At 28.9% G+C, this 27,530-nt stretch overlaps 7 protein-coding genes across 9 annotated transcripts; 4 read left to right on the top strand and 3 right to left on the bottom strand.

The window, feature by feature from the left end:
* LOC130678659 (uncharacterized) lies at nt 1-4,279 on the top strand. Of its 2 annotated transcripts, none has more exons than XM_057486011.1 (3): nt 1-329; nt 1,374-1,940; nt 2,058-4,279. In XM_057486011.1, the coding sequence occupies exons 2-3, from the start codon at nt 1,430-1,432 to the stop codon at nt 2,240-2,242; spliced, it is 696 nt and encodes a 231-aa protein (XP_057341994.1). In that variant the 5' UTR covers nt 1-329; nt 1,374-1,429; the 3' UTR covers nt 2,243-4,279. The 2 variants fall into 2 exon arrangements, with proteins under 2 accessions (XP_057341994.1, XP_057341993.1); XM_057486010.1 differs by having other exon boundaries at nt 10-329; nt 2,055-4,279.
* LOC130678658 (probable enoyl-CoA hydratase, mitochondrial) lies at nt 3,515-6,212 on the bottom strand. Its single transcript, XM_057486008.1, has 7 exons — nt 6,091-6,212; nt 5,892-6,010; nt 5,608-5,817; nt 4,368-4,492; nt 4,075-4,279; nt 3,782-3,969; nt 3,515-3,693 (listed from the first exon to the last, which is right to left on the bottom strand). The coding sequence occupies exons 2-7, from the start codon at nt 5,986-5,988 to the stop codon at nt 3,628-3,630; spliced, it is 891 nt and encodes a 296-aa protein (XP_057341991.1). The 5' UTR covers nt 5,989-6,010; nt 6,091-6,212; the 3' UTR covers nt 3,515-3,627.
* Nucleotides 6,213-8,080: 1,868 nt separating this feature from the next.
* On the top strand, nt 8,081-10,598 carry LOC130678657 (inositol 2-dehydrogenase-like). The gene is made up of 4 exons (XM_057486007.1): nt 8,081-8,243; nt 8,918-9,163; nt 9,379-9,760; nt 9,971-10,598. Exons 1-4 carry the CDS (start codon nt 8,161-8,163, stop codon nt 10,421-10,423), a joined length of 1,164 nt encoding a protein of 387 aa, XP_057341990.1. The 5' UTR covers nt 8,081-8,160; the 3' UTR covers nt 10,424-10,598.
* LOC130678655 (protein DDI1 homolog 2) lies at nt 10,460-13,687 on the bottom strand. The gene is made up of 7 exons (XM_057486005.1): nt 13,325-13,687; nt 12,977-13,242; nt 12,676-12,900; nt 12,339-12,593; nt 11,463-11,768; nt 11,264-11,383; nt 10,460-11,106 (listed from the first exon to the last, which is right to left on the bottom strand). Exons 2-7 carry the CDS (start codon nt 13,239-13,241, stop codon nt 10,898-10,900), a joined length of 1,380 nt encoding a protein of 459 aa, XP_057341988.1. The 5' UTR covers nt 13,242; nt 13,325-13,687; the 3' UTR covers nt 10,460-10,897.
* Nucleotides 13,688-15,002: 1,315 nt separating this feature from the next.
* Nucleotides 15,003-18,361, top strand: LOC130678654 (N-acetylglucosamine-1-phosphotransferase subunits alpha/beta). Its single transcript, XM_057486004.1, has 3 exons — nt 15,003-15,404; nt 15,479-16,112; nt 16,595-18,361. Exons 1-3 carry the CDS (start codon nt 15,252-15,254, stop codon nt 18,217-18,219), a joined length of 2,412 nt encoding a protein of 803 aa, XP_057341987.1. The 5' UTR covers nt 15,003-15,251; the 3' UTR covers nt 18,220-18,361.
* LOC130678656 (uncharacterized) lies at nt 18,345-21,068 on the bottom strand. The gene is made up of 4 exons (XM_057486006.1): nt 20,628-21,068; nt 19,965-20,223; nt 19,287-19,813; nt 18,345-18,609 (listed from the first exon to the last, which is right to left on the bottom strand). Exons 1-4 carry the CDS (start codon nt 20,884-20,886, stop codon nt 18,452-18,454), a joined length of 1,203 nt encoding a protein of 400 aa, XP_057341989.1. The 5' UTR covers nt 20,887-21,068; the 3' UTR covers nt 18,345-18,451.
* A 2,106-nt stretch (nt 21,069-23,174) lies between these two features.
* Nucleotides 23,175-27,158, top strand: LOC130678646 (chromatin-remodeling complex ATPase chain Iswi). Of its 2 annotated transcripts, none has more exons than XM_057485986.1 (2): nt 23,175-23,323; nt 23,425-27,158. In XM_057485986.1, exon 2 carries the CDS (start codon nt 23,466-23,468, stop codon nt 26,691-26,693), a length of 3,228 nt encoding a protein of 1,075 aa, XP_057341969.1. In that variant the 5' UTR covers nt 23,175-23,323; nt 23,425-23,465; the 3' UTR covers nt 26,694-27,158. The 2 variants fall into 2 exon arrangements, with proteins under 2 accessions (XP_057341969.1, XP_057341970.1); XM_057485987.1 differs by having other exon boundaries at nt 23,207-23,323; nt 23,398-27,158.
* The last annotated feature ends 372 nt before the right edge of the window (nt 27,159-27,530 follow it).

Raw genomic sequence — 27,530 nt, 5'->3', positions numbered from 1 at the left:
TCATGCCATTTATTAACGACTGCTCTCTGACACTTTAGCCATTTATCGTTAAACGCTTCTACCGGGAGCATCACACGGCATATCATTTTTCTTCAACCATTTTTACCTGTAGTATTCTTCATTAACGGATTCAATTCGTGTGTTTTACCATACAGTTCATTCCAACTGATACAAGTGTAATTATACAATCAATCAGGAAATATTCCATTTCATTTTATTGTTTAAATTCATTAGTGAGTGTGTATTTTATCAGCAAAACTGAGTTAATTACAGCAACAAAAGTACGTTTTTATATAAAAAAACGCAACTTTATCGCTTTCGTTTTTACAGTAAGTTTTAAATTATTACAATTATTCATGACTATATTTCATTATACATCTTAAGTATTTTTTTTTTAACATTTTTTCACGTGTTGCAATTATCAATAACCATATGATCATATAAAGTCAATAAATTGAACTAACGGTGCAAGAAATTTTTTCGTAGTTCTAAGAAAATTTTTGTCATAGGGGAGGGTGGGGCAGAGCGGCCTCCCTAAGCCAGTTATTACTTTTTGTGGCTTTCAACCATAAGATCACTTCACTTTTGTCCTATTTCGAACAAATTTATGGACATTTTGCCAAAATTCTGAAAAAAAAAATTTTTTGTGGGGCACAGAGGCCCCCCTCCAAAAAATGATAAAAATTTTTTTTTTTTCGTTTTTTTTTTTTTTTTAAATTGTTTTCATCATTAAGAAAGTATTTCTTTCTCTTGACAACTATTTTTGGTTTTATATTACTCGAAAAAAATTTTTTAAGGTGTAATAAATCGTTTACTCTCGATTACCTTAATTACTAATTGTTATTTAATAAAAAAAAAAAAAAACCATTCTATAGTTTTACTTTATTTCAAAAATTTATCAACTAAAAAAAAAAATTTAATTTTTATAAATTTTTAGTGACCAAATTTGCCTCTTACATAGAGAAACGGCCGAAAAATATGAAAAAATAATTTTTTCGGAAGTTTCGGCTGGTCCATTTTGCCTCAGGTGTTATGCGTAGGGCTAGAAATGTGAAATTATAATAATTTTTTTTTAATTTGACGATAAAAATATGAAAAAATCACTTTTTCAAAATTTTGGGCTTGTCCATTTTGCCCTAAATGTCATGCGTAGGGGTAAAAATGCGCAAACATATCGGATTTATAGTAATTAGTCGAAAAAAAAAAAAAATTTTTTTTGATCAAAATTTCAGGGGGCCGCTCTGCCCCACCCTCCCCTAATTCCAAAATGCAGAATTTTTCTTGCGCCAAAAAATTCTTTTTCTTTTGTGTAAGTTTTTGACACGGCTTATTGTCATATATATTATATATATGTATATATTTTGAATTTTCAGATTAACAATAAAACTAGCAAAACTGGAAGTATCAATCAATCATCCGTCAACAAAAAATGCCGAATCAATTAATGTCGGATCAAAACATTCCACACCTGAAGGACATCTTTGGTTTCGGCAACAACAACAGCAACAAGTCCCAGGTGGCAGAACATGGGAAACAGGAAGAGAATGTAGTGGCAGTAAACTACGACAGTGCGATATTGATGATGAAATCAATTTCCAACGAGGGGGAGAGTATGAAAACAACCAGCAACCACAGCAACAAAAAAACCAATTTGCGACACCGGAACAACAGCAGAATTCTAACAGAGAAAGACGTAAAGCAGTTAGAGCAACACCTATCGATGAAGAAGACTATCCGTAAGAAAATAATGCGTGACTTGCAGCAAGCGTTAGTTGAGGATCCAAACGAATTTAGATTGGATGATGATGTACCTCTAGAACAGCTCAAAGCTCAAATAAATATTCAAAGTTTTAGCTTTGGTGTTCAATTAGAAAAACACGGACGTTCTCAAAGAGACACCGACAATACTTTTCTGGGGATGCTTCGTAATAATGCAAGAGGTATTGTCTATACTTATACATGACTTTTATAATTTTTTTCACTTCCCGTTGAAAAATTCCTTTACTTATTAAATATTAATGAATCATAAACAAATTATTTGTTTAATATTTCAGCAGTTGACAATCATTTTTCTCATGATGAGGATGATGATGATTGTGACTCTGACCATAGTAAATCCAAAAAAAGAGATCAGCTGCTGGACACGATCGTTATGCGTCATTGCAATACACCTTCTTCAAGAGAAAATAATGTTAAATTTTGGCGGCGCTTTACATCAGTCAACAATTCCGACAAACGATAAACATTACCGCTGTCATATTTTATTTTTATTGCTCAAAATTAATTAATTAATTGTCGACTTATTATGGTTCTGTAACAATTAAACCGAAGACAGTTTAACTGCGACAGTTCAACCTAGCGACATTTCAACTGAAAATAACCTGGACCCCCTTATTTAAGTGCTCTCTTATCAGGGATTTTTTGTTGGTTGAAATGTCGCTATGTTGAACTGTCGTTCGGTTGAAGTGTCCGCGGTTGAAATGTCGTACGGTTGAAGTGTCGCCGGTTGAACTGTTTTCGGTTCAATAGTCGCGGCATCACTTATTATATAGACTTGTACGATAAATTTTGTTAAGGAAAATTTATAACTGTGATATCCGTATACTTAAGATTGTACACCACCTACGCACGTACGCGCATATCGCGTTTTATTCCAAAAGGACTTGCATTTTTATATGCCCTTTTGGTTCTAGGAAGCTCTCTAAATCCAAAATCCTGATTAAAAACTCCGATTGTCCGATTCGCAAATTCATATCGGTTTTAATTACAAATTTCCGATTGACTTTCAATCAGTTTTAATCGGATATAATCGAATAGTTTCAAATAGATCTGATTGAATTGGATACTTAAAAAGCTTCCGAGAAATTTTGATCAAATGTTTGTTTCTGATTGAATCTGGTTGAGTTTCGATCAGATTTAATTAGATTTAATCAGAGTTTTTAATCATGTAAAGGCTTATAAAACGCTACACAGTAAAACATTGATCGTCAAAATGTAAAAAAAATGCGTGTGTTAAAATTCAGTGTTGAATTTTCAACACTTTTGTGTGTCAATTTAACACACAGTAATTATCTTGTTTGAACTGCCTCAATCTAATGATTTTTTAACTCATAAAAATGACATTTTATACGAAAGTAACACTTTTTATATGTTATGGTCAAATCAACACACAAAATATCTGAAAATAATCTCGACCATTACAAAAGAATTTTCGGAAAATTCGTTACTTTTAACATATACGCGTGTAACTTTTCCAACACTTGCGACATGTTAAAATAACATATGAGTAAGTGTAAAACGTTCGTTTTACACACGATATGTGTTAATTTTGACGAATCCTTTCTTACTGTGTATATATATGCATATGATATATATAAAATTTTAGTGTATTTACTAAAATTTTATTACAATATTAATTCTATTTATTGACAATTACCACGCTAATTAATTAAAATCATATTATTAAAATTACATTAAGAACTTTAATATCAATAGTCATAAAAATATACCTAAATCGATTGATTGATACGTTTATTTTAACTAAAAATATAAAAAGTTGATAAAAATTCTTAATCTATCCAACAATGTTTGTATAAAAAATTTATATTTTATAATAATTATAAAATTTTAATTGTTTGTAAATTTCGGCGGACGTTTTTCTACAAATGCTGCCATGCCTTCTTTTTGATCATTCTAAAAAAAAAAGTTATTACTTTAATATCACATTAATAACATAAATTTTATTATTACTCTGTGAAGGTTAAAATTAATAAAATATTACCAATGCAAAAGTTGACTGAAACATTCTTCTTTCAAAATGCAATCCTTCTTGCAGTGATAATTCATACGATTTATTAACACATTCTTTAGCAATAGCTACCGCTAATTGTGAATGGGCGGCTATTTTTTCACCGAGTTTAACTGCTTCCGAAATTAACTGGTCCGCTGGAAAAACTTTGCTAACTAGACCTGAAAATAAAAAAAAAACAATAATAACAACATCAGTAATAATTTAATAATTTGCTAATTAGAATGTCGATATATGTCAAAATAAATACAAATAAATATAATTACCAAACTTTTCAGCTTCATGAGCTGTTATTTGATTACCAGTAAGAACCATTTCCATAGCTCTACTTTTTCCAATAGCTTTTGTAAGTCTCTGGGTACCACCAGCTCCCGGGATCGTGCCAATCATAACTTCTGGCTGACCAAATTTAGCCTTATCACCAGCATAAATTATATCACACGTCATTGCAATTTCACAGCCACCTCCTAACTTTATTATTATTATCATAAATAATATTATTATTAATTATAATATTTATATTACATCAATTAACAAATATAATCAAGAATGGACATACAGCAAAACCATTCACAGCAGCAATAATTGGCTTTCTTATTTTAGATATATCACTCCAATTTTGTAAAAATGATCCCTTTAAATTTCCAGCAAATGTATTATTTGACATTTCCTTAATATCTGCGCCTATAAATATATAAAAGTATGTTTATTATTATTATTGCTTTTATTTAGACCCAACAGCAAAATTTACCAATAACAGGGTCACTACATAGTTGTACATGAAAAAAGATACAAAGATGACTAAACTAAGAATGGTATACAATAACCGATAGCTAAAGAATATAATCAACTAAATATGAATCGTTTATTTGAGAAACCCCATAAGTCATGTTTTTTAGGTAATTGGGTTTTTGCATTTTTGGGTTCTTTGGATGTCCCTCCATAGACATCAATAAAAATATGCATCAAATCAGCGTTTAAAAAAAAATTAACCTGGTGACAGCAATTTCATTTAATTGAGAAACTCCATAAGTCAATGACTCAAATGAACATATGCAGTTTTAGTTTTACAGAAATAATTTTTTTTTATTTTTTATTTAAAATTCGCGCTTTTTTGGGAAATTAATTTCAAATGTTGTTTTATTGTTGACTGTTATATGACTAATTAAAATATTTAGATTAATTATAATTTTTTGTAATTTCTGAGTTTCAGAGTTCAAATACATATTTAATACTTCATTTTATCAGTGTAATAAATGATTTGAGTGGAAACATTTAAAAAAACAATGATTTTATAACTTTTTTTTCCGTTTGGTTGAGAAATCCCATGAGTCAATCAACTTTAAATAATTTTTTTCCGTAGTTTCCGTTAAAAAATTAAATTTTTCTTGTTGGAATCTTTTTCAGAGACGCTAAAATTATTGTATTCAATTATTTATTTATTATTTTAATGTCAAGTTTTTCCAAAAAAATGTTTTTTGTGTTTCCTGAAAAATTTTGTTTTCTTGACTTATGGGGTTTCTCAAATAAACGATTCATATATAAAAGTAAATTTAATTTATAAATCATTAAGATTGATTAAATAACTAAGTTTGAGTGATATTGAGTGTAATTATTTATTTATTTAAAGTAATGAGATCAAGATGGATGCAATTGTGCTGGCTGATAGAGGCTGGTTATAGCCTAGTAAATCAAATAAACAATCAGAATTTCTCAAAATGAAATTGCATATGGGTGTTAGTTATACATATATATATAAATAAATATAAAAAATTAAAGAACACTAAATAGTTTTTTACCTGCAGCAAAAGCTTTTTCACTTCCTGTTAAAACAAGAGCTCCCACCGATTCATCTGAATCAAATTTTTCCATAGCATCATTTAATTCATTAATTAACTGTTGGCATAATGCATTCAGAGCTTTAGGCCTGTTAAGTGTAATCACACCAACGTTTTTTTTTTCCCCAGCTTTCTCAGTTTTAATAAATTCATATTTGCTCGATATTTCCGCTGAAAAAAACCAACGATAATTGTATTAATTTACAATTAGAAAAAAAAAAAACATAATTTTAGATATTACTTACTGGAGTAAAGTTTACTTGAGGTTGAAAATTTCCAAGTGCTGCGTGGAACTTTTGATAGACGATTTATTAAATTACGAGAAATTATTGAAGTTGCCATGATGATGTGTCTGAACCCGTTGCTGGTTAATATTTGAATTAAATCTCAATATGTGAATTAATATTCATGATAATAATAATTATTATTATTATCTGTACTCACCACACCGGTCTCTGCACACAACTTTGCTACGATAACGTCCCGACATCATATCATAATATACACATAAGAGTTTCTCATATATTATACTATCGCATATGGTATTTACGCTTCAACGAACCCGTTCGTTTATTAAAAGTAGATTAATATAGAAATATATATATATGAATACTATGTTATACTTAACACATACATATATATATAAATTATTTGCTACACATAAGATAAGACATTAATACTTAAATTACATTTAAATAAAAAATATGTTTTTTTGAATATTTTTTCAAATTTATGAAATTTTTTTTTTTTTAATATAAACAAAATAATGAATTTTATTTTATGATTCTAAAGTTAGCAGACAATTAACAATTCTCGATTTTTTTTTCAACAATTAAATATGAGTATGAATGTAGCAGACATCAGATAAATTTAAAATTATTAATGAATCGAGTAAATAATTAATAAAATATAATTTTAAAAAAATGCACATTTAAAAAATTTTCAAATTAATAAGTGCATTTTTGATAAATATTGTTTTTTAAATTATTTACTCTATTTATTTATAATTTTAAATTTGTCTGATGTCTGCTACATTCACACTCATAATTCAATTTAAAAAAAAAGACTAAAAATATGCGCGTGTAGAAAATCGAAAAAATGTGCGATTTTCTAATTTTCTTTTTTTTGAATTTATCGTTTTTAAAAAACTATTAGACCTCAGCAAATATCAGTATCATTTTATTGTAAATAAAATTTATAAAATTACATATGAAATCATAATGAGTGTGAATGTAGCAGACATCAGACAAATTTAAAATTACTAATAAATAGAGTAAATAATTAATAAAATAAAATTTAAAAATAATGCGCATTTCAAAAATTCTCAAATTAATAAGTGCATTTTTTATAAATGTTATTTTTTAAATTATTTACTCTATTTATTAGTAATTTTGAATTTGTCTGTCTGCTACATTCACACTCACTATGATCTCATATGTAATTTTATAAATGTTATTTAAAATAAAATGATACTGATAATAGCTGATCGAAATCTAATAGTTTTGTAAAAACGATGAATTTAAAAAAAAGAAAACTAGAAAATTGCACATTTTTTAAATTTTTTACACGTGCATATTTTTAGTCTTTTTTTTTTTTTAATTTAATTATGAGTGTGAATGTAGCAGACATCAGACAAATTTAAAATTATGAATAAATAGAGTAAATAATTAATAAAATAAAATTTAAAAATGATGCGCATTTAAAAAGTTTAAAAATTAATAAGTGAATTTTTTATAAATATTATTTTTTAAATTATTTACTCTATTTATTTATAGTTTTAAATTTGTCTGATGTCTGCTACATTCACACTCATAATTAAGTTTAAAAAAAAAAATTAAAAATATGCGCGTGTAGAAAATTACAAAAATGTGCGATTTTCTAAAGTTGTTTTTTTTTTTTAAATTTATCGGTTTGAAAAAACTATTAGACCAGCTAATATCAGTATCATTTTATTTTAAATAAAATTTATAAAATTACATTCAAATCACTATGAGATCATAAGATTATCAGAAGATGGAAGAAACGATTAGATATAAAACATGTATTTTTTTTTTTTGTCTCTAATTGGTATAAAATCGAATTATTTATGTTTTGAATCATCGAGTCTAATTTTTATCGAACACAGCAGCAGATATCATACAACATTTTTAAAAAATGTAATGATCTTTACCACAAGCAATGGTACGATGGAAATTTACTTAAAATTCAATGCCAAGCTAATCTCTTAATATGTAATAATGTAAATGGTGTATGCAATGCAATTATATTTCTATCATTATAGTCCGTAATCTTCAAAAGGAAAAAAAGAAAAAATGATCAATCGGACATTGAAGATAATTTATCGTAATGCAATGCATGTTGAGTTGTTTTTTTAAATTCATAAATAATACGTTCGCACTGGCTATGAGACAAGACTATAAATAAAAGCACAAATTTATTTTATTTTATTATCATAATATATCCATAAGTACTCGAGTTAACGTATTTTGAAATTAAAAAGGGAAAAATAAATAAATGGCGACCATCAAATTTAAAGAACCATCGCCTTATTTGAAAGCTCGTCCAAACCCACCTGCTGAAGATTATTTGTATAAAGTGTAAATTTATTTAAATTATATTTAATATTAATTATATGCAATTTATATGACAATAAAGTTAGCAGACATTTAACAACATTTTGATTTTTTTTAACAAAAAAATAAATATTTGAAAAAATATTATAAACAAATTGCACGTATAGTTTATTAGATTTTCTACATGTGAATTTTTTTATAAATATATTTTTTAAATTATTTATCTATTTAAAGAAATTTATTTTAATTTCAAATGTCTGCTAACTTTGCTATCATATTTATATGTAATTATATATTGGGGCATTTTTTATGATACTGAAATTAGCTGACGTCAAATAATTTTTGGATTTTTTTTAGTCAATAAATTATGAAAAAAAAATATTTAAAAAAATTGCACTCGTAGTCTTTTAAATTTTCTACATGTGCATATTTAAAATTTTTTTTTTATTCAAATTTAATTGTTCAAAAAAAAATCAAAAAATTTTTAATTGTCCGCTTACTTCAGGATCATCATTTTTTACATATAATTTTTTCTACCCGGGACTTTAAAAAATTATATTTATTGTAAATAATATTAATTTTAATTGGCACTTATATTATTTATTTTTATATAAAATTTTTCATGAAAACTATAAATATTGAATATTTTAGTTTGTCAGTAATAATTGTTATTAATTATTATTTAAATATTTTCAAAGGTTTGAAAGTGATTTGAGTTTAAAATGCGATTCAAGTGATGATCTGATAGTGAAAGCTGCAATTTTTGGAGTAGGTCGTGCTGGTACAATTCATTTATCAAACATCGTACATAATCCTCGAATGAAACTTTTATATGTTGTTGATGATATTGAAGCTAAATGGCCAAAAATAAAGAAACATTATCGTTTAAATGACGTTATTTTTCTCAACAGTAAACAAGCAGATAAAGTTTTTAATGATCCCGAGTAAGTAAAACAAAAACAAAAAAATTATAAAATTACAGCTGTGTGTGCTTGTGTTTGAAATATTTTCCTAAAGATTTCTGGTCAATGATAATAATCAACATTAAATAGTAAGAAGAAATTTAATCAAAGAAACTGTGATTCGTTTGTTGTAATAAATTATCACGGATGAGACGAAAAAATTTAAATAATAATAAATATATTTGTCTGCACTTTAGGGTTGATGTAGTAATAGTAACATCGCCAACTCATACTCATGAATTAATAGTAACAAAATCGTTGGAAAAACGTAAAGCTGTTTTTTGTGAAAAACCAGTGGCTGAAAATCGTGAGCGTACTGAAAAATGTTTCGAGGCCGCAAGAATGGTTGGGAAACCTCTTTTTACGGCATTTAATCGACGATTTGATCCAAGCTACAATGAAGTGAGAAATCGAATTAGAAATGGACAAGTTGGACATGTTCATACAATTAAAATTGTGTCACGTGATTCGCCTATGCCTTCAATTGAATATCTTAGAGAATCGGGGGGTATTTTTCATGATTGTATGGTACACGATATTGATCTAATGACATGGATACTGGGAGAATTTCCTATAAAGGTAAGAAATAGTATATTGTGTGACAAGGGATGAAACAAAACGATTTCAGACCAGGGTGATATCACCCGCAGTCTGAAATCGTATTTCATTCTGAGTTACACACTAGATTTTTCATGATTATCTGCATTGGAACTTAAAGTTTCGATGCTATTATCATGAAAATAAAATAAGATTATTACGTACTATTCACTTACTGACTGTAAATAAAAGGTTTCAGTTCAAGCAACTGCTAATGTACCGGAAATAGCGGCAATAAATGATTACGATACTGTTGTTGCAACATTAAAATTTCCATCCGGCACTCTAGGAGTAATTGATCTCTCTCGTAATGCTCCATACGGTTATGACATGAGACTTGAGGCATTTGGACCCAAAGGAATGGTCCGTGCCGAAAATGAACAACCTATTCATTCCGTTGAAACAATGTACAACTACAATGGCCCTAATAGACCTCCTATTTGGTATTCATTCCCTAGTCGTTTTCGATTGGCATATCTTCGAGAACTTGATCATTTTATAGATATCGTACTGGGTAAATGTGAAATGAGTGTAAAACCAAAAGAAAATTTAGCTGTTTGTAAAATTGCTACAGCTATCGAAGAATCCGCGCGTACTGAAAAAATGATTGAAATTAAATGGTATCACGATGAACTTCCAAACTAAATTTTATTATAGTTTGGATTTAATTATTATTTTTAAAATAAAATTAATCTATCAACAATAATCATTTTTTAAAATTTATATTTTATGATATACTTATATTGTATATACTTATACATTTAGTTATTTAAATTTTCAATTCTTTGAAAAAATAACATTAAGCAAGAAAAAAAAATGAATATTCCATCGTTACTATATATTATTATTATTATTATTATTATTATTATTATTATTATTATTATTATCACATCAAACTTGTGATATCAGTCAATTATATTTATTTGAGCGATTGCGCATTTAAATATCAAAATTCAAAATGAAATTATAATTATTGTTAAATACATACCCGACCATTTTTATGTAATTTTGAATATAAATAAAACAAAAAATATAATATGTACTTAAATGAAAAAGCTCAATAATATATATTGTGACTTTTTTTTTTTTTTTTTGTAAAGATAATTTGAATTATTTGGTTTAAAATTTCAACGATTTAGCATAAAGTGCTGCTGTGGCTTGCATTCCATCACCATTAAATCTACGAAGTTCTGCTATCACTTGAGCTCGAGGAAATCCAAGATTTTCCAGAGCTTTGACATTGGCCTCTGTAAATGGGTCACTGACTGTAACCGTTGTTTCGAAATTATTCGTTGTCGATGTACTGGTGGATGAATTACTGCTGCCTTCTGCGACCAAAGTTAAAGCAAAAAATTTATAAATTTAATAAACACTATTAATATAGAAAGAAATTGAATTATTTATACTACAGATTCAGTCATAATATTGGTAATGATACCAAAAAAAATATCAGTTAAGGGAGAGCCTGGACGAATGATCACTTACCCTGTTGTTGTCTTATTTTTTTAGCTTCTTTCGCACTATCCTCTAATACTTTTTGATATTCTTGGTCATCCATTCCCATATCATTATTACCACTAAGTCGTGCGCATTCTGGCAAGTCACCTATTTAATATTCATAAATATGTAGTTATTTACCAATTATACTTTATCTTTATTTTAATAATTTTGACAGTAATCCCACCTTCGGCTAAAAATTGAGTTTCTGTTCCGGTAGTCCCAATTCTTAAAATATTTTTTTTAAGATCTATACAACATTGATGCCGCTTGAGCATATCTAAACCAAGCAGCATATCCATTGGCTGTTCTTCGAGAACGCTGAAAGATGTAGTCAAATGATCGTTGCCTATTTGGATCTGCACCATATGAATACGTCCAATAATACGCTGAACACCTACACCTTTGGCAACACCTGCCCACCTGGTATCAACTAATCGCATTATATGACATCTTTCAGCGCATGCTGCTGACATTATTGTAGTTTGCGCACCTATTTTTAAAATGGAAAGAAAAAAAAATATTATAAGTTTTTAAAATTTTTTAATAATAATAATTCGTTAACTTTATGATGGACCCGAATGAAATATCAAATAAAATCTATCTACTATAATAATATATCCTCCTCGATCCTGACGCCCCGTATAGGGAGAAAATTTGGCAGGGTCGGCAACCAGCAGCTGTTTGCTGAACCATAAAAATAATTATTGCTACAGCTTTAAAATAGATGACTGTAAAAACTATGAATCAGAAAAATATAAAATGTTTTTTTTCTTCTTAAAAGGTCTATAAGTATAATTATGAAAAATTATTTAAATAGCAAACGAAATTATGCCTCGGGACTGAGGAGGATATAAAGATGAGAGAATAGATTGCATTGTATAAAATTAGAATGTACGCGTTATTACTATTTTTATTTCCTCATTTTTTCTTGTTTTTTTAGAATCGTATCAGTGTCGAGAAATGAGCATTGGACGAGTTTTAAATTTAAAAATAGCTCACAAAAATGTTTTTAATATAAGTTACGGACAAAAGAAAAAAAAGTTAATATTTAAATTTAAACCTGAGTCAATGAAGGCTTTCACAGGAAATCCATTAACTTTACAGTTGATATAAAGCATTACAACTGTTCCAAATGTTTCGGGATTATATTCCATGGCTGCCTCCATATTAGCTTCAATATTTTTTTGTTTTATTTCTTCAGCAATAAGTCTTTGAGATTCAGTATCAAATGGATCTGCATTCATCATTCTCAGTCGTTGTGCCTGACGTTCTTCGCGAATTTTTATTTGCTCCTTTAGTACCGTAGAAAATTTATCTGAAATCAACATTTTAATTTTATTGCAAGAAAAAAAATTATATATGTATGAATATAAATATATATACTATTATTATTTTACCAATATTTCCTGAAAGTAAAGCATTAGCTAATCTAGGATTATTCTGTTTGAGTAGAGCCAGTTGATCAGGATTAGCGAGGAACATGTCTCTAAGAATAGCTGGATCATTTTCATTCCGCGGATTTTGTAATCTTGAAGAACCAGTTGATGAATTAGGGCTGCTACCAGACGGTGCGCCAATAACTCCGGGTACTCGAATGGAACTAAAGTCTAACAGTGGTACGGCTACAAAATAACATCATGAATTAATAAATTATGTTGCCATGATTATCATTTACAATGAAAACAAAAAAAAAATTACCTCCATTGGTAGACTGGGATTGATTTAAATCAACTCCACTCTGATGCATGTGTTGTAATATAACAGCATCACCATCTGTGACTCCATGCTCTTTTAGAGACTTTTTATCATCCATAAGAGGCCGGCCATTAAATGCAATAACAATTTCGAGGGCTGGAACTCCACATTCAACCTCGCAAAAAGCTTTGAAATTTTCCAGCTCCAAATCTTCACTGACATCCAGGACAAATATATCGTCACCAAGAGTCATTACTGTTACTTTCATCCTAAATAAAATTTACATTTTTATTGTTATTTTTAAATTAGTAAATAATAATTATTTATATTTTTAATTGTTCAATGACTTACTTGTTTTTGTAAACTATATATAAATTGTAATAAATGAAATTTATATATACTGCACACTTAAATATTTGTAATAGTGATTACAAAGGCCAAAAGTCCAAATATTTCGTCGTTCGTTGTTCAAAGTATTTTTTATACTTTATTTATATTATTTTGGTTGTTTTATTTTGAATTTTATTAAAATATCAAGTTTATTATTTACTAAAAATAATATTTAAAAAAATAATTTAAAAAATATATTCAACTTGAATTGAATGATAATGAGATTTTGGTTCAATTGATCGTTACTTATAAGCATGTAAACAATAACCTCAAAAAAAACAGCTCAGCATAAATTTTGTGGACAAAAGCGCAGCGACGAACAACGACCATTTCTACAACTAAAGAACACAGAACACATTTTATTATTATTATTATTATTATTACTATTATGATTATGAAACTGAAGTTAGCCACGTTCAATGTTTTTCGGAGTTTTTTTTAAAAACGATAAATTATAAAAATAAAGTATTTTAAAAAATTGCACCTGTAGTTTTTTAAATTTTCTGCGGGTGCATATTTTTTTTTATTAATCTTAATAGCCACTTTAGCTTGAAATTGACATTAATTTGACTATCAAAATTACCGGAAACTAAAAATCTGCACGTGTACAAAATTTAAAAAAGTGTAAGTGCAATTTTTTTTTTATAATTTAACGTTTTGAAAAAATTCCAAAAATTATTAGACGTCGGCTAGCTTTAGAATGTTTTTTTTTAGTGTGAAAGTAACAGACATCAGACAAATTTAAAGTGATTAATAAATAAAGTAAATAATTAATAAAACAAAATTTTTAAAAAACGCGCATTCAAAATGTTTAAAAATTAATATGTGCATTTTTTATAAATATCATTTTTTTAATTATTAACTTTATTTATTTATAATTTTAAATTTGCCTGATGTCTGCTACACTCACACTCGTAATTTGCCGCCCGAATTTGCCAACAATTTTCCAGTAAAAGTTAAAAAGAAAAATTTGCGGTCAATTTTTCCTCAATTTAGAGGTAACTTTTGTATGATACTGAACTTAGCCAACGTCTAATAATTTTTGAATTTTTTTTAGGCGGTAAATTTACAAAAAAAAAAAAAATTTGAAAAAATTGCATCTGTAGTTTTTTAAATTTTCTACAGGTGCATATTTTTCGTATTTTTTTCTTCAAATTCAATTGTTAAAAAAAATACCCAAAAATTTTTAATTGTCTGCTAATTTCAGGATCGTACTTTTGTTACTAGAAAAAAAACCCTAATAAAAGTTTTTCCTTGAATTTTCCATCAAATGTCCGTCAACTTCGGGCTTTTCCATCTTTGACTTTTGACGACAATCTGTATACAAATTTTGAATTTGCATTCTAATTCGAGTAGTAAATTTACATCAAATTGTGTACAAATTGTCATCAAAAACGAAAAAGCCCAGAGTTGACGGACATTTGACAAAAAATTCAAGGAAAGAAAAACTTTTGCTAAGCAAACTGTGCAGTAGGGTAAGGATTATTACCACTACTACTATTATTATTATTAAATATCAATGAAAGAGGAGAGAATATATATATATATATATATATATATATATATATATATATATATATATATATATATATATATATATATATATATATATATCTTTTTTTCCCGAGTTCTCACACGATTGACGCGCCAATATATATACCTATATATGTATACAGTATCATATATGCATTTCATTAAAAAAATTAAAACACACAAGTGTACAAGTACCTAAATACTTATATGATGTATTTAAAAAATAAATGGTAGTACTTAGTATTGTTGCCGGGTACCAATGTTGTTATTGTTTTTGTTATTGTTTCACATAAAACACTTATTCGATGGAGCTTAACAACAATAATAATAAAAACAATATAAATTATTATTTGCGATGATAATCGCAACAAAATTAATAATCAGTATAATGAGTACATGGAAATTAATACAGCGACGCTGTTACGATCTCCTTTCACATAAATCATCATTACTTATTATTCTAATTGCATTTACATGCATCTTTGTTGGTACTGTTCACTTTGGAGAGGTTGGTATAAAATATTATCATATTAATATTAATTATTACTGTTTTAAATGAAATAACAACAATAATTTTGACAGGTATGGCTCGCCTGGAGTAAGGAAAAATATCAAGCGGTTTTCCACTCCTTCAATGACAATATAATCGGCACTTCATTTCAAAATAAATTGTGCCAACATGTGCCTATTGATGTAGTTTATACGTGGGTGAATGGTAGTGATCCAAAATTTATTGAAGACTTACATAAATATGTACCAGTTAGTGATATAAATGCTGCTGTATCGAGATTTAATGACAAAGATGAGTTGAGATATTCATTGAGATCTTTAGAAATGTATGCGCCATGGGTAAGACATGTTTATATTATTACCAATGGACAAATACCCAATTGGCTCGATATGGATAATGAAAGAATGACTCTTATTAGTCATGATGATATATTTCCAAATAAAAATAATTTACCGACATTTTCAAGCCCGGCTATTGAGAGTCATATTCATAGGATACCAGGAATTTCAGATAAATTTTTGTATTTCAATGATGATGTTTTTCTGGGTACAGAAGTTTGGCCTGAAGATTTTATAACACAAACTGGGGGACAAAAGGTATATTTAGCCTGGTGGATACCTGATTGTTCAGACATTTGCCCTTGGGCATGGGTCGGAGATGGTTCGTGTGACCCTGCTTGTAATACAACAGTTTGCGAGTTTGATGGTAATTTTTTTTTTTTATGATTAATAGAAAATTTTAATGATCCTGAAGTTAACAGACAATTAAGAATTTTTGGATTTTTTTTTTAACAAATCAATTACAAAAAAAATATAAAATAAAAATATGCATGTATAGAAAATTTAAAAAACTAGAGCTGCAATTTTTTCAAATATTTTTTTTTATTATTTATCGTTAAAAAAAAAATCCATAAATTATGCACTTGAAAATCGGAACGTTTTTCGTGGAACGAAAATAAAAAAACGAAATGAAAAGTGAAAATCTACGGGATCTGGATTTCTGAAATGTTTCGCACGTCAGCCGATAATTGCAGGCCGCCCCCAACTACCCCTTGAGTCACCTTTAGATTTAAATTACATAAATTATTTCCATTTTCGTTGCGTGAAAAACGTTCCGATCTTCAGGTACATCATAAATTATTAGACGTCGGCTGACTTCAGTATCATAAATTTAAATTAATTTTTTAGGTGGAGATTGTAATGCAACACCAATACCAACAAATAGTGAAATGATGGAAGAAGATGGTGATTACCCATATAAACTTCTTCAAATGAATCATGATAAAGAATCAGCAAAATTTTTTGATACATTCAAACAAAAAAATCAAAATCCTATAAATAATATACTTAATAATTCTTCATCAAATATATATTCTTCCACTATTCCTTCTTTTTCATCTTCATCTTTGTCTTCTTCTTCTCCGTCATATTTTTCAACTTCAAATACCGGGAAGAATGGTGAAAATTCAATTGATGATATTATTAAATTACTTAAAGATAAACATAATCATATAAATAATACTCAAGATAACGAATTAATTCTTTCAAAAAATAATTTTAAAATAAACAAAACCGTTCAACTAAATGGAGATAAGAAAAAGTTATCAACATCCACTGAAATAGTAGGATTTAAATATGAATTTGCCCATCCAATGAATCGCCGCAAGCAGCAAAATCGCAATGATGATATTATTAATCTTGTACATATAAGTGACACAGATAAATCAGAAAATAATAACAATAATAACAACGATAATAACAATAATAATGATAATATTTATTATAACAATAATAATAATAAAAATAATAACAATAAATATCCGAATCATTTGAAACGTAAAATACGTCGACTGGATACTTATGCAGAGTCACTGTTGTATGTCAATAGAATATATAATGCAGCTTATGGATTTGAACGTCGTCGTGTACCCGCCCATATGCCGCATCTACTTGATAAAGAAATAATAATAGACATGCACGATAAATTTAAATTTGAATTTGACAAAACGTCATCACATCGGGTTAGAAATTCTCAAGATATGCAGTTTGCATTTTCATATTTTTATTATCTTATAAGTGAAAAAAAACAGTCAACAGCTGGTGAAATATTTGATAAATTTGATACTGATAAATCAGGGACATGGTCGGATCGTGAAATAAGAACTCTGTTGTCACGAATAAATCCACTACCTTTGGATTACAGTCTTGTTGTAGATTTTGAAAATTCAATAACAAATTGTTCGCGTCGTATTAAATTAAATAATTATGAAAAAATAGAGCCGCCTTCTGGTGAACGTTATCTTGACTCAATATTACCTACGGTAACAAGAGAATTGATAATTAAATGTGACGCTATAGCTAATAAAATAAAACATCATTTTGGAATTAAAAATCGTTATCAGCATGAAATTTTAAAAGCTGGTAAAAATGAAATATTCGAAATGTTAACGAGTAATGTATCACAGACTGTTCAATTACTCGATGAAATACGACGAGAACCGAAAAAATTTATTTGTCTCAATGATGATATGGATCCATCACGAAAATCCGAAAATGAAATAATCCGAGCATTACTAAATGATTTTTATCGCTCACTATATCCACTTAGAAGTAATTTTGAATTACCAGCTCAGTATAGAAATAGATTTTCACATCGGGATGAATTATATGAGTGGCGAGCTAGTCGTGCAAAAGCTAGAAATATTTTACTTTTACTCATATCATTGCTAATGTTTATTACTATTTATCATTTATTTTACAATCAAATCAGACGATTTCTACGCAACAGATCTCTCCCGGCACTTCTTGTTTAATTTTTTTTTTTTTTTATTCATTATTCAAGTAATTTAAAATTTTTTTATACTGGGTATATTCTAGTCAATTATTTATCATAGATTTTATTTTTATTTTTATATATTTTTATCAAATTGTTAATAACAATTTACCAACTTGTAATTATTTTATTATTATTTATTAAGGATTCTACAATAAACTATATAATAAATTGTGAATAATGTGTGTAATTATCATTTTTCTTTTATATCATTAAGATAATGAAGATGATGTCTTTTGACGATCTAATGGAGGACATTGAAAATGTCGTAAATTTCTTGGGCCAACCATTCCTCCTTGGACTTTCGAGCACTCAGTCATCCAGTTGGCAACTTTAGCTACTTCATTTGATGTCAATTGTGCACCAATCCCTTAAATAGAAAATTTTATTTACGCAAGCGCACGTTTTGTAATTGAGTTTAAGGGTTCACTTGGTACTCAATTTTTTTTGTTACATTTACCATAATGTTTGTATGATTCCGCGACTTTTGATCCCCGCCCTGGTGGAAATTTTTGGGAATTTTCTCTGAAAAACTCAGTTCCATAGTTCTAAAGACTTTTTCAAAGTTCTGAAGACTTTTTCAGAGAAAATTCCCAAAAATTTCCACCAGGGCGGACAAAATATCCCTCCGACTAAATATTTCCGATTGAATCTTTTATCGCTATAAATAATCATTTTCAGAAGAATAGTATGAAATAAAGATGTGCCGTTTTTTCACACGTTTTATGTGTATGCAATGACGATAAAGTATATTAATAATTTAACAGATACAGCCGTATTAATATTTTAAACCAATTAATTTAATATTTACTAATATTAAACATAAATAAATTCGAAGGGAATAATCATATACTTTTTTATCCTTTTCTACGATTATAAGGATATTTTGTCTTGAAGATATTTTGTCAGGAATATTTTGTCCGGGGATCAAAACGCGCGTTACCGTTTGTATGAGACCAAAAAAAATATCGACTTTATTTGGCACAGTCTAATATATATATAAAAAATTCATTTACTCTTTTGGATTAAAAGAATGAAGTTACGCACCTGGAATCATTGGATAGTGTGATATCCAATTTGAATTTATTTTAAACTTTTTTTTTATCCCACTCAATTTATTTTTATTGTTATTGTCTATGTTGTCATCACTTGTAATTGTTTTACTATCTGAATCATCACCAGATATTTTAACAGATCTAGTATTTAAATTACTTCCATTACTGTGTAACATTAAACCATCCGAATTATCCATCGATTTTTTTTGTTTTGACTGTAATTTATCATCATCATTTTCAAGTACATTAACGTCTTCTATTTTTCTTATACCAGTATCACTCTCATTCTGTACAAGTTTGTTTAAATTCTTCGAAAGTGAATTCTTAATGACTGATTGATCTCGTACTTTAATTTCTGAGACATTAAATTCATAATCCTGTTTAAAATTTATAATATTTTCTTCAGAAGTTGGCTCAGAAGTACATTGAGTTTCTGATGATTCAAAAGTTATTAATTCAGATGGATCCAAGTCATTGGATTCCCTTTCTTCACCATCGCAACGCAACCCAGCTAAATATCTATTAATTATAACTTTATATTAATAAATATAATCTAAATTACAGTAGGACCTCGTTATGACTTTCGCGATACCTGGTTTATAAAAAAGACAGAATGATAGTCTTATAACAAAGTCCGACTGTAATAATAATAATAGTAATGACTTCTTACTCATATATTTCCATAAATAAACTGACTGGAATCATCGCTGATCCACCATCGGGTTCCATGGTGAATAACTCACAGATCATCAGCATTGTGTCGAAAAGACTGGAGCCTAATAGACCAGTTGCTATCGCCAAAAATTTTTTTATTTGACATTTTCGTTTAAATTTACCAACAATCATTATTAAATTAAAATCTATCAAGTCCAAGCATAAGTCGTTCCATCGTTTTAAAATTAATTCAGTTGATATCGTTTTATTATAATCTATAACGAAAAAATAAAATATTTTTTAAACAATTAACATCAACAATAATAATAATATTTATTAAACAATTTTTAATCTCAGGAATTTGGACGAGGTTGAATACAAGAATTAAATCATTAATTATTTGAACGTTTCGTCAATCATATTTTGACTTCCTCTTATTAAGAAAAATGATATACTCCATGCTAAGTAGGTATCTATATATTAGTCGATTCAAATTATTTTAAATAATTTCAAATTGTTTTGAATCTTTTCAAATCATTTTTTTTAATCAGGGTCAACAGCAAGGTTCAAATAATTAATGATTTAATTCTTTTATTCAACCTCGTCCAAATTCTTGAAATTAAAAATTATTTAGTATATATCACGGACACGATTCAACAACAATATTATTTATAATTACCACCAAATTGCCGTAAAAGTACTTTTAGTAATCCGAATGTAAGAACAGATGCATTAGGAGCAGAAGTAGAACAAGGATATTCAAGTCTTGTTTTAGCGGGTGGCTCTGAGCCTTCCGCAAGTGCATTAAAATAAGCAGTTGACCATTTCAAAAGATCATACGGCTGTGTTCTGATAGCTGCCTTACAAAATTGTTTTAAAATCACCGGTAATTTTGGTGGAATGTTGATTGAATTCAGTCCTCCTTCTTCATCTATCATTTCTTGGACTGTTTATGAACGTTTTTATTTTTTTGTAGAGAGAATTAAAATTTAATTCCCTGTCGGCGAATAAAAATTTATGATAATAATAATAATAACAATAATAATAATAATAATCAATTGTCAAGAGAATTTGTATTATATCTATTAAGAAAAAAAAAACTATTGAAGTAAAACTTGTCGATAATATTTTTTGTTATGATAGCTGGTTGTTGTCTTGACAACCATACGATAATAATAATAATAACACTTATAACAGCCGACCCGCCATTTGAAAGATTGAATATTTTCGCGCGTCTTCTGCCTGCGCGCGCAGTAAGTGGAGTTTGCATTTAATTTTATGATCCTGAAGTTAGCAGACAATTAAGCAAAAAAAAAAAAAGTAAAAATGTACACATGTAGAAAATTAAAAAAACTATAGGTGCAATTTTTTTTTTTAAATTTATTGTGTTTAAAAAAGTAAAAAAATAATTGGACGTCGGCTAATTTCAGTTTCATTAAATTTTTTATATCAACAAGTGATTATTATTCGGGTTTTAGTTTTTAGTTTTTAATTTTGAGATTCAATTTTGAAATTTTGCGCCAAGTTAGCACTGCTGCGCGTCGCTGTAATCGACGTTCAAATTTTTGCTAGAGTGGGGGGCGAGAGAATCGCAAAATCGATTGCTTTATATCAACTGATGGTTCGATAGCGGCAGTCAGTATCATCGACAATGGCAGTAGTAGTCCAGATCCTTCTTTGTTCTTTATGTTTGAATTGGAACACAGTATTGCAGTGGCGTCGTGTAAAATTGTGCAGTGATTGTAAAATTTATCTTTTATTAAAATTAATTGTGCAAAGTATCTGGGGTGTAGTTAAGTGTTGAGTGTTCAGTGCTAGTGTAAAGTGTTGAGTGTTTAGTGGTAGTGTGAAGTGTTGCTGATGTCTGATGCTGATGTCTTCCTAGTTCCTGAGCAAAATCATCTGGCATCGTCTGGTGGAGAAATAGCAGTTAAGTGACGTTTTTTAGCTGCAATACACTTGGAGCAATTTAATTCAAATCTCCAAGTGTATTAGGACACCCTTCTGCATATTATTTCTCCGCCAAGGTTTGTTCAAACACTTGCGTGTTTTTTTTTTAATATTTAAAATTTTTTTCTAACATATTCTGCTACCATTTTATTTTGACATACGATTTTTAATTTATCTCCAATTTCTAATAATTTATTTTTCGAATATTTAAATTTACCACGCAAGTAATGAGAATAATTAACAAATTATTAATGAAAAATAAAAAATTTAGAGCATATTTTTTAGTCAAATTAATATAATTATTGACACAAATAAATTTTAATAAAATTATTCAATTTCAATTTTGAAATTTCGCGCCAAGATGGCGCTACTGCGCGTCTGTATTCAACGTTCAAATTTTTGCTAAAGTGAGGGCGGTCGAATAAATCGCAAAATCGATTGCTTTGTTTCAACTGGCGGTTTGATAGCGGCAGCCAGTATCATCGACAATTGGCAGTAGTAGTCCAGATCCTTCTTTACATTTTGAACTGATACACAATATTGTAGTTAAGTTGTGTAAAATTGTGCAGTGATTGTAAAATTTCTTTTGTTTATTTAAATTGTGCAAAGTGTCTGTGGTGCAGTTAAGTGTTAAGTGTTCAGTGGTAGTGTAAAGTGTTGCTGATGGCTGATGCTGATACCTTCCTAGTTCCTGAGCAAAATCATCTGGCATCGTCTGGTGGAGAAATAGCAGTTAAGTGACGTTTTTTAGCTGCAATACACTTGGAGCAATTTGAATTAAATCTCCAAGTGTATTAGGACACCCTTCTGCATATTATTTCCCCACCAAGGTTTGTTCAAACACTCAAGTGTATTTTTCTTCCTACGACTGCGATTTTCAGCATCATATAAATTTTATTTTCATTCAAATTTGAAAATTAGTGATCTATAGTATAGTAAAGTTTATGAGTATGATGTGGCTGACAATTGTCAAAATTTTTCAAATTTTTGAATAAATACAAAAAATGTAAGGAGAATAAAAATTAAAAAATGCGTAATTAGATAATTCAAAAATCAGTACGCGCATTTTTTTAAATTTCATTATTTAAATTTATTTATTTATTTATTCAAAACTTTTAAATTGTCTCATATCTACTACACTATACTCATAAATTCGTATATTAGGCCGGGTATAATTGTGTGCTTACCAACCAATTACATTAGAATGTTGGTAGTTGTGTAGCTACATACTATAGAACATAGATGACGTCTCGGTATCAAAAAAGAGAAAATAATTTTTACATGCGCGGGTACGTTTATAAACGAGTTATTGTCGTTGTCGGACGATTCGGTGTTTGGCGAAGGTAATCGGGGTGATTTGGAGTTGGAGGGATTTCATTCAAACATGGCGTCACTTATTGTTGTAACTTGTGTCCATCAATGAATGTGAGTATACGTATCCGGCATTTTTATCGCTAAATATTTAATGTTAAATTCACAAAGTTATTTAATATAAATAGAACTTAAAAAATAATTAATAACAACAGCAAACAGTGTGGAAGAGAAAAAAACAATAAATATATAAAATATGTCGAAGTCGGAGGAAACAGCAGCAATTAATGCTAACCCTGGAACTGATACAACACCAGCAGCAGCAGGAACAACAACTGCAAATTCAAATACCACAACTCCAGCAACATCAGCAGCAGCAGCTGAAGGTGCAGGTGATAATAACGAAAATGATTCAAATGATTCGTCTGGTGAAACATCATCCTCTCGAGGTGGTGATTTTGAGACAAAATTGGAGACAGACCGCAGTAAGAGATTTGATTATTTACTTCGTCAAACAGAAATATTTTCTCACTTTATGACAAATAATCAAAAAGACAAAGGGACAAGTCCATTGAAGGTTAAACCGGGTAGACCAAGAAAACAACCGCAGCCAAATGAAAAATTACTATCATCAGGATCAGCAGCAGCAGATAATAATAGTACGTCAGCAGCAGCATCTGCAAATGCTGCTGGTGGCGGAGGAACAGACGCATCTGGTGATCACAGGCATCGTAAAACAGAGCAAGAGGAAGACGAAGAATTACTAGCTGAATCAAATAGTAATATTGCCCAAATTACACGTTTTGAATCCTCACCTCATTATATTAAAAACGGTGAATTACGTGATTATCAAATACGCGGGTTAAATTGGATGATATCATTGTACGAGAATGGTATAAATGGTATACTAGCTGATGAAATGGGTTTAGGTAAAACATTACAAACAATATCATTGCTTGGTTACATGAAACATTTCCGTAACATACCTGGTCCTCATATTGTTATCGTACCGAAATCAACATTAGCTAATTGGATGAACGAGTTTAAAAAATGGTGTCCAACATTGCGAGCTGTATGTCTAATTGGTGATGCTGAAACACGTAACACATTTATACGGGACACAATGATGCCTGGTGAATGGGACGTTTGTGTGACATCATACGAAATGGTAATCAAGGAAAAATCAGTATTCAAAAAATTTAATTGGCGCTACATGGTAATTGACGAAGCGCACAGAATTAAAAATGAAAAATCAAAATTATCTGAAATATTACGTGAATTTAAAACAGCCAACAGATTACTACTTACTGGTACACCTTTACAAAATAATTTACACGAGTTATGGTCGTTATTAAACTTTTTATTGCCAGATGTATTTAACAGCTCTGATGATTTTGATTCGTGGTTCAATACAAATAGTTTTCTAGGTGATAATTCACTTGTTGAACGTTTGCATGCAGTCTTACGTCCATTTTTATTACGTCGTTTAAAATCCGAAGTCGAAAAAGGTTTAAAACCAAAAAAAGAAATAAAAGTATATATTGGTCTGAGTAAAATGCAACGTGAATGGTACACTAAAGTATTAATGAAAGACATTGATATTGTAAATGGTGCTGGTAAAATTGAAAAAATGCGTCTGCAAAATATATTGATGCAGTTGCGTAAATGTTGTAATCATCCGTATTTATTCGATGGAGCTGAACCAGGACCGCCGTACACAACAGACGAGCATTTAGTATATAATTGTGGTAAAATGGTCATACTTGACAAATTATTACCCAAATTACAACAGCAAAGTTCACGTGTACTGATATTCAGTCAAATGACCCGAATGTTGGACATATTAGAGGACTATTGTCATTGGCGGCAATTCAAATATTGTCGTTTGGACGGTAATACTGCCCATGAAGATCGTCAACGTCAAATAAACGAGTACAATGAAAAAGACAGTGATAAATTTATATTCATGTTATCAACTCGTGCTGGTGGTCTTGGTATCAATTTAGCAACAGCTGATGTTGTTATTATATTTGACTCCGATTGGAATCCGCAAATGGACTTACAGGCGATGGATCGTGCTCATCGTATTGGACAGCAAAAGCAAGTACGTGTATTTAGATTCATAACTGAAAATACTGTTGAAGAAAAAATAGTCGAACGCGCTGAAGTTAAGTTACGTCTTGACAAATTAGTCATACAACAGGGACGTTTAGTTGACGCTAAACAAACAGCATTAAATAAAGATGAAATGCTTAATATAATTCGTCATGGTGCTAATCAAGTATTTGCATCAAAGGACAGCGCGATAACAGATGAAGATATTGATACTATTTTACTTAAAGGTGAAACTAAAACTGAAGAAATGAAACAAAAACTTTCAACGCTTGGTGAATCGTCATTGAGAAATTTCACTGTTGATGCACCAACAGATTCAGTATATCAATTTGAAGGTGAAGATTATCGTGAGAAACAAAAAATATTAGGTATTGGTAATTGGATTGAACCGCCTAAGCGTGAACGTAAAGCCAATTATGCTGTTGATGCATATTTTCGTGAAGCATTGAGAGTATCTGAACCAAAAGCACCCAAAGCACCGCGTCCACCAAAACAACCAATAGTACAAGACTTTCAATTTTTCCCACCACGTCTTTTCGAACTGCTTGACCAAGAAATATATTACTTCCGTCAAAGTGTTGGGTATAAAGTACCGAAAAATCCAGAGCTTGGTTCTGATGCAACACGCATACAAAAAGAAGAGCAAAGAAAAATCGATGATGCGCAACAATTAACAGACGACGAAATAAGCGAAAAAGAAAAATTGTTGACACAAGGATTCACAAATTGGACTAAGAGAGATTTCAATCAATTCATTAAAGCCAATGAAAAATACGGACGTGATGATATTGAAAATATTGCTAAAGAAGTTGAAGGCAAAACACCTGAAGAAGTCATGGAGTATTCAGCCGTTTTTTGGGAACGTTGTCACGAGTTACAAGACATTGATCGTGTCATGGCGCAAATAGAACGTGGGGAAGCTAAAATACAACGACGTGCTGGAATTAAAAAAGCACTGGACGCTAAAATGGCTAGATATCGCGCACCGTTTCATCAACTGAGAATAGCCTATGGAACGAATAAGGGTAAAAATTATACTGAAGAAGAAGACAGATTTTTGGTCTGTATGCTGCATAAACTTGGATTTGATAAAGAAAATGTTTATGAAGAATTACGTGCTACTGTGCGTTCAGCTCCACAGTTTAGATTTGACTGGTTCGTTAAATCGAGGACAGCATTAGAACTACAAAGAAGATGTAATACTCTTATTACTTTAATTGAACGTGAAAATCAAGAGTTGGAGGAACGTGAAAGACAGGAACGTCGTAAAAAAGGTACTGGTGGTAATGTTGGAACAAAACCTACTGGTAAAAGGAAGCAGGAAAATTTGCCAGCTCCTCAAGACAAACCAAGAAAGAAGAAGAAGTAAATTATTTATCATCATTTTCCGTATCACTGAAATTTCTTGTATCCTTTCTTTTTTTTTTTATTTTTTAATTATTAATTAGTAGATTGTAACAAGTGTTTGTCATAATTAATTATAAGTATTCATTTAAAGTTTTTTATATTCATATTATTATTATCATTATTATTGTTGGATTTATTTATCAAAACTATCGTTTTAATTTAGTATTATTTAACTGATGTAATAATGATAATAATAATCGTAGAGATGTTTTGAATGATATCACCAACTTTTGACAAACGATATTTCGATATTTTTCATCACTCAAGACGTCTTTTCTCACGAATTTATTTAAATTTTTAATGCTCAGCTGAAAAAAAAACTAATTATAATTTTTTTTAAGCCGTAAATTATATTTTGAGTGAAATTATAATAATAATGACAGATTTATTTCTTAAATTAATTTGTAATATTTTTAAACTGAAAAATAATTAAATAAACATAACAAGAAAAAAAAAATGTACGAATTATAATTTTTTTAACTACATTTATTAATTATTTCCTTGTAATTATTCACAGCTCTTATTAAAATAATTAAATAATAATATAAACCATAATTAATGATACTTAATTACTAATTTTTTTTTATATCATAGTGAATATTTTATAAAAAATCAAAAATTTAATTAACGTTTAAATTTATTATTTTTATCTGCTGTACAATGGATAATTTTTAATTGTGTGTTTACTATAATCATTGGCTAAAATAATTTAAAGGTAAGTTGAAAATATTTTTTCATTTTTTCAAGATACTTAAGTTACCCGACGTTTAATAATTTTTGGATTTTTTTCAAAACGATA

This window comes from Microplitis mediator, chromosome 2 (genome assembly GCF_029852145.1).
Source record: "Microplitis mediator isolate UGA2020A chromosome 2, iyMicMedi2.1, whole genome shotgun sequence".
Taxonomy (NCBI): Eukaryota; Metazoa; Arthropoda; class Insecta; order Hymenoptera; family Braconidae; genus Microplitis; species Microplitis mediator.
This window is presented reverse-complemented; position numbering and strand designations above follow the sequence as displayed.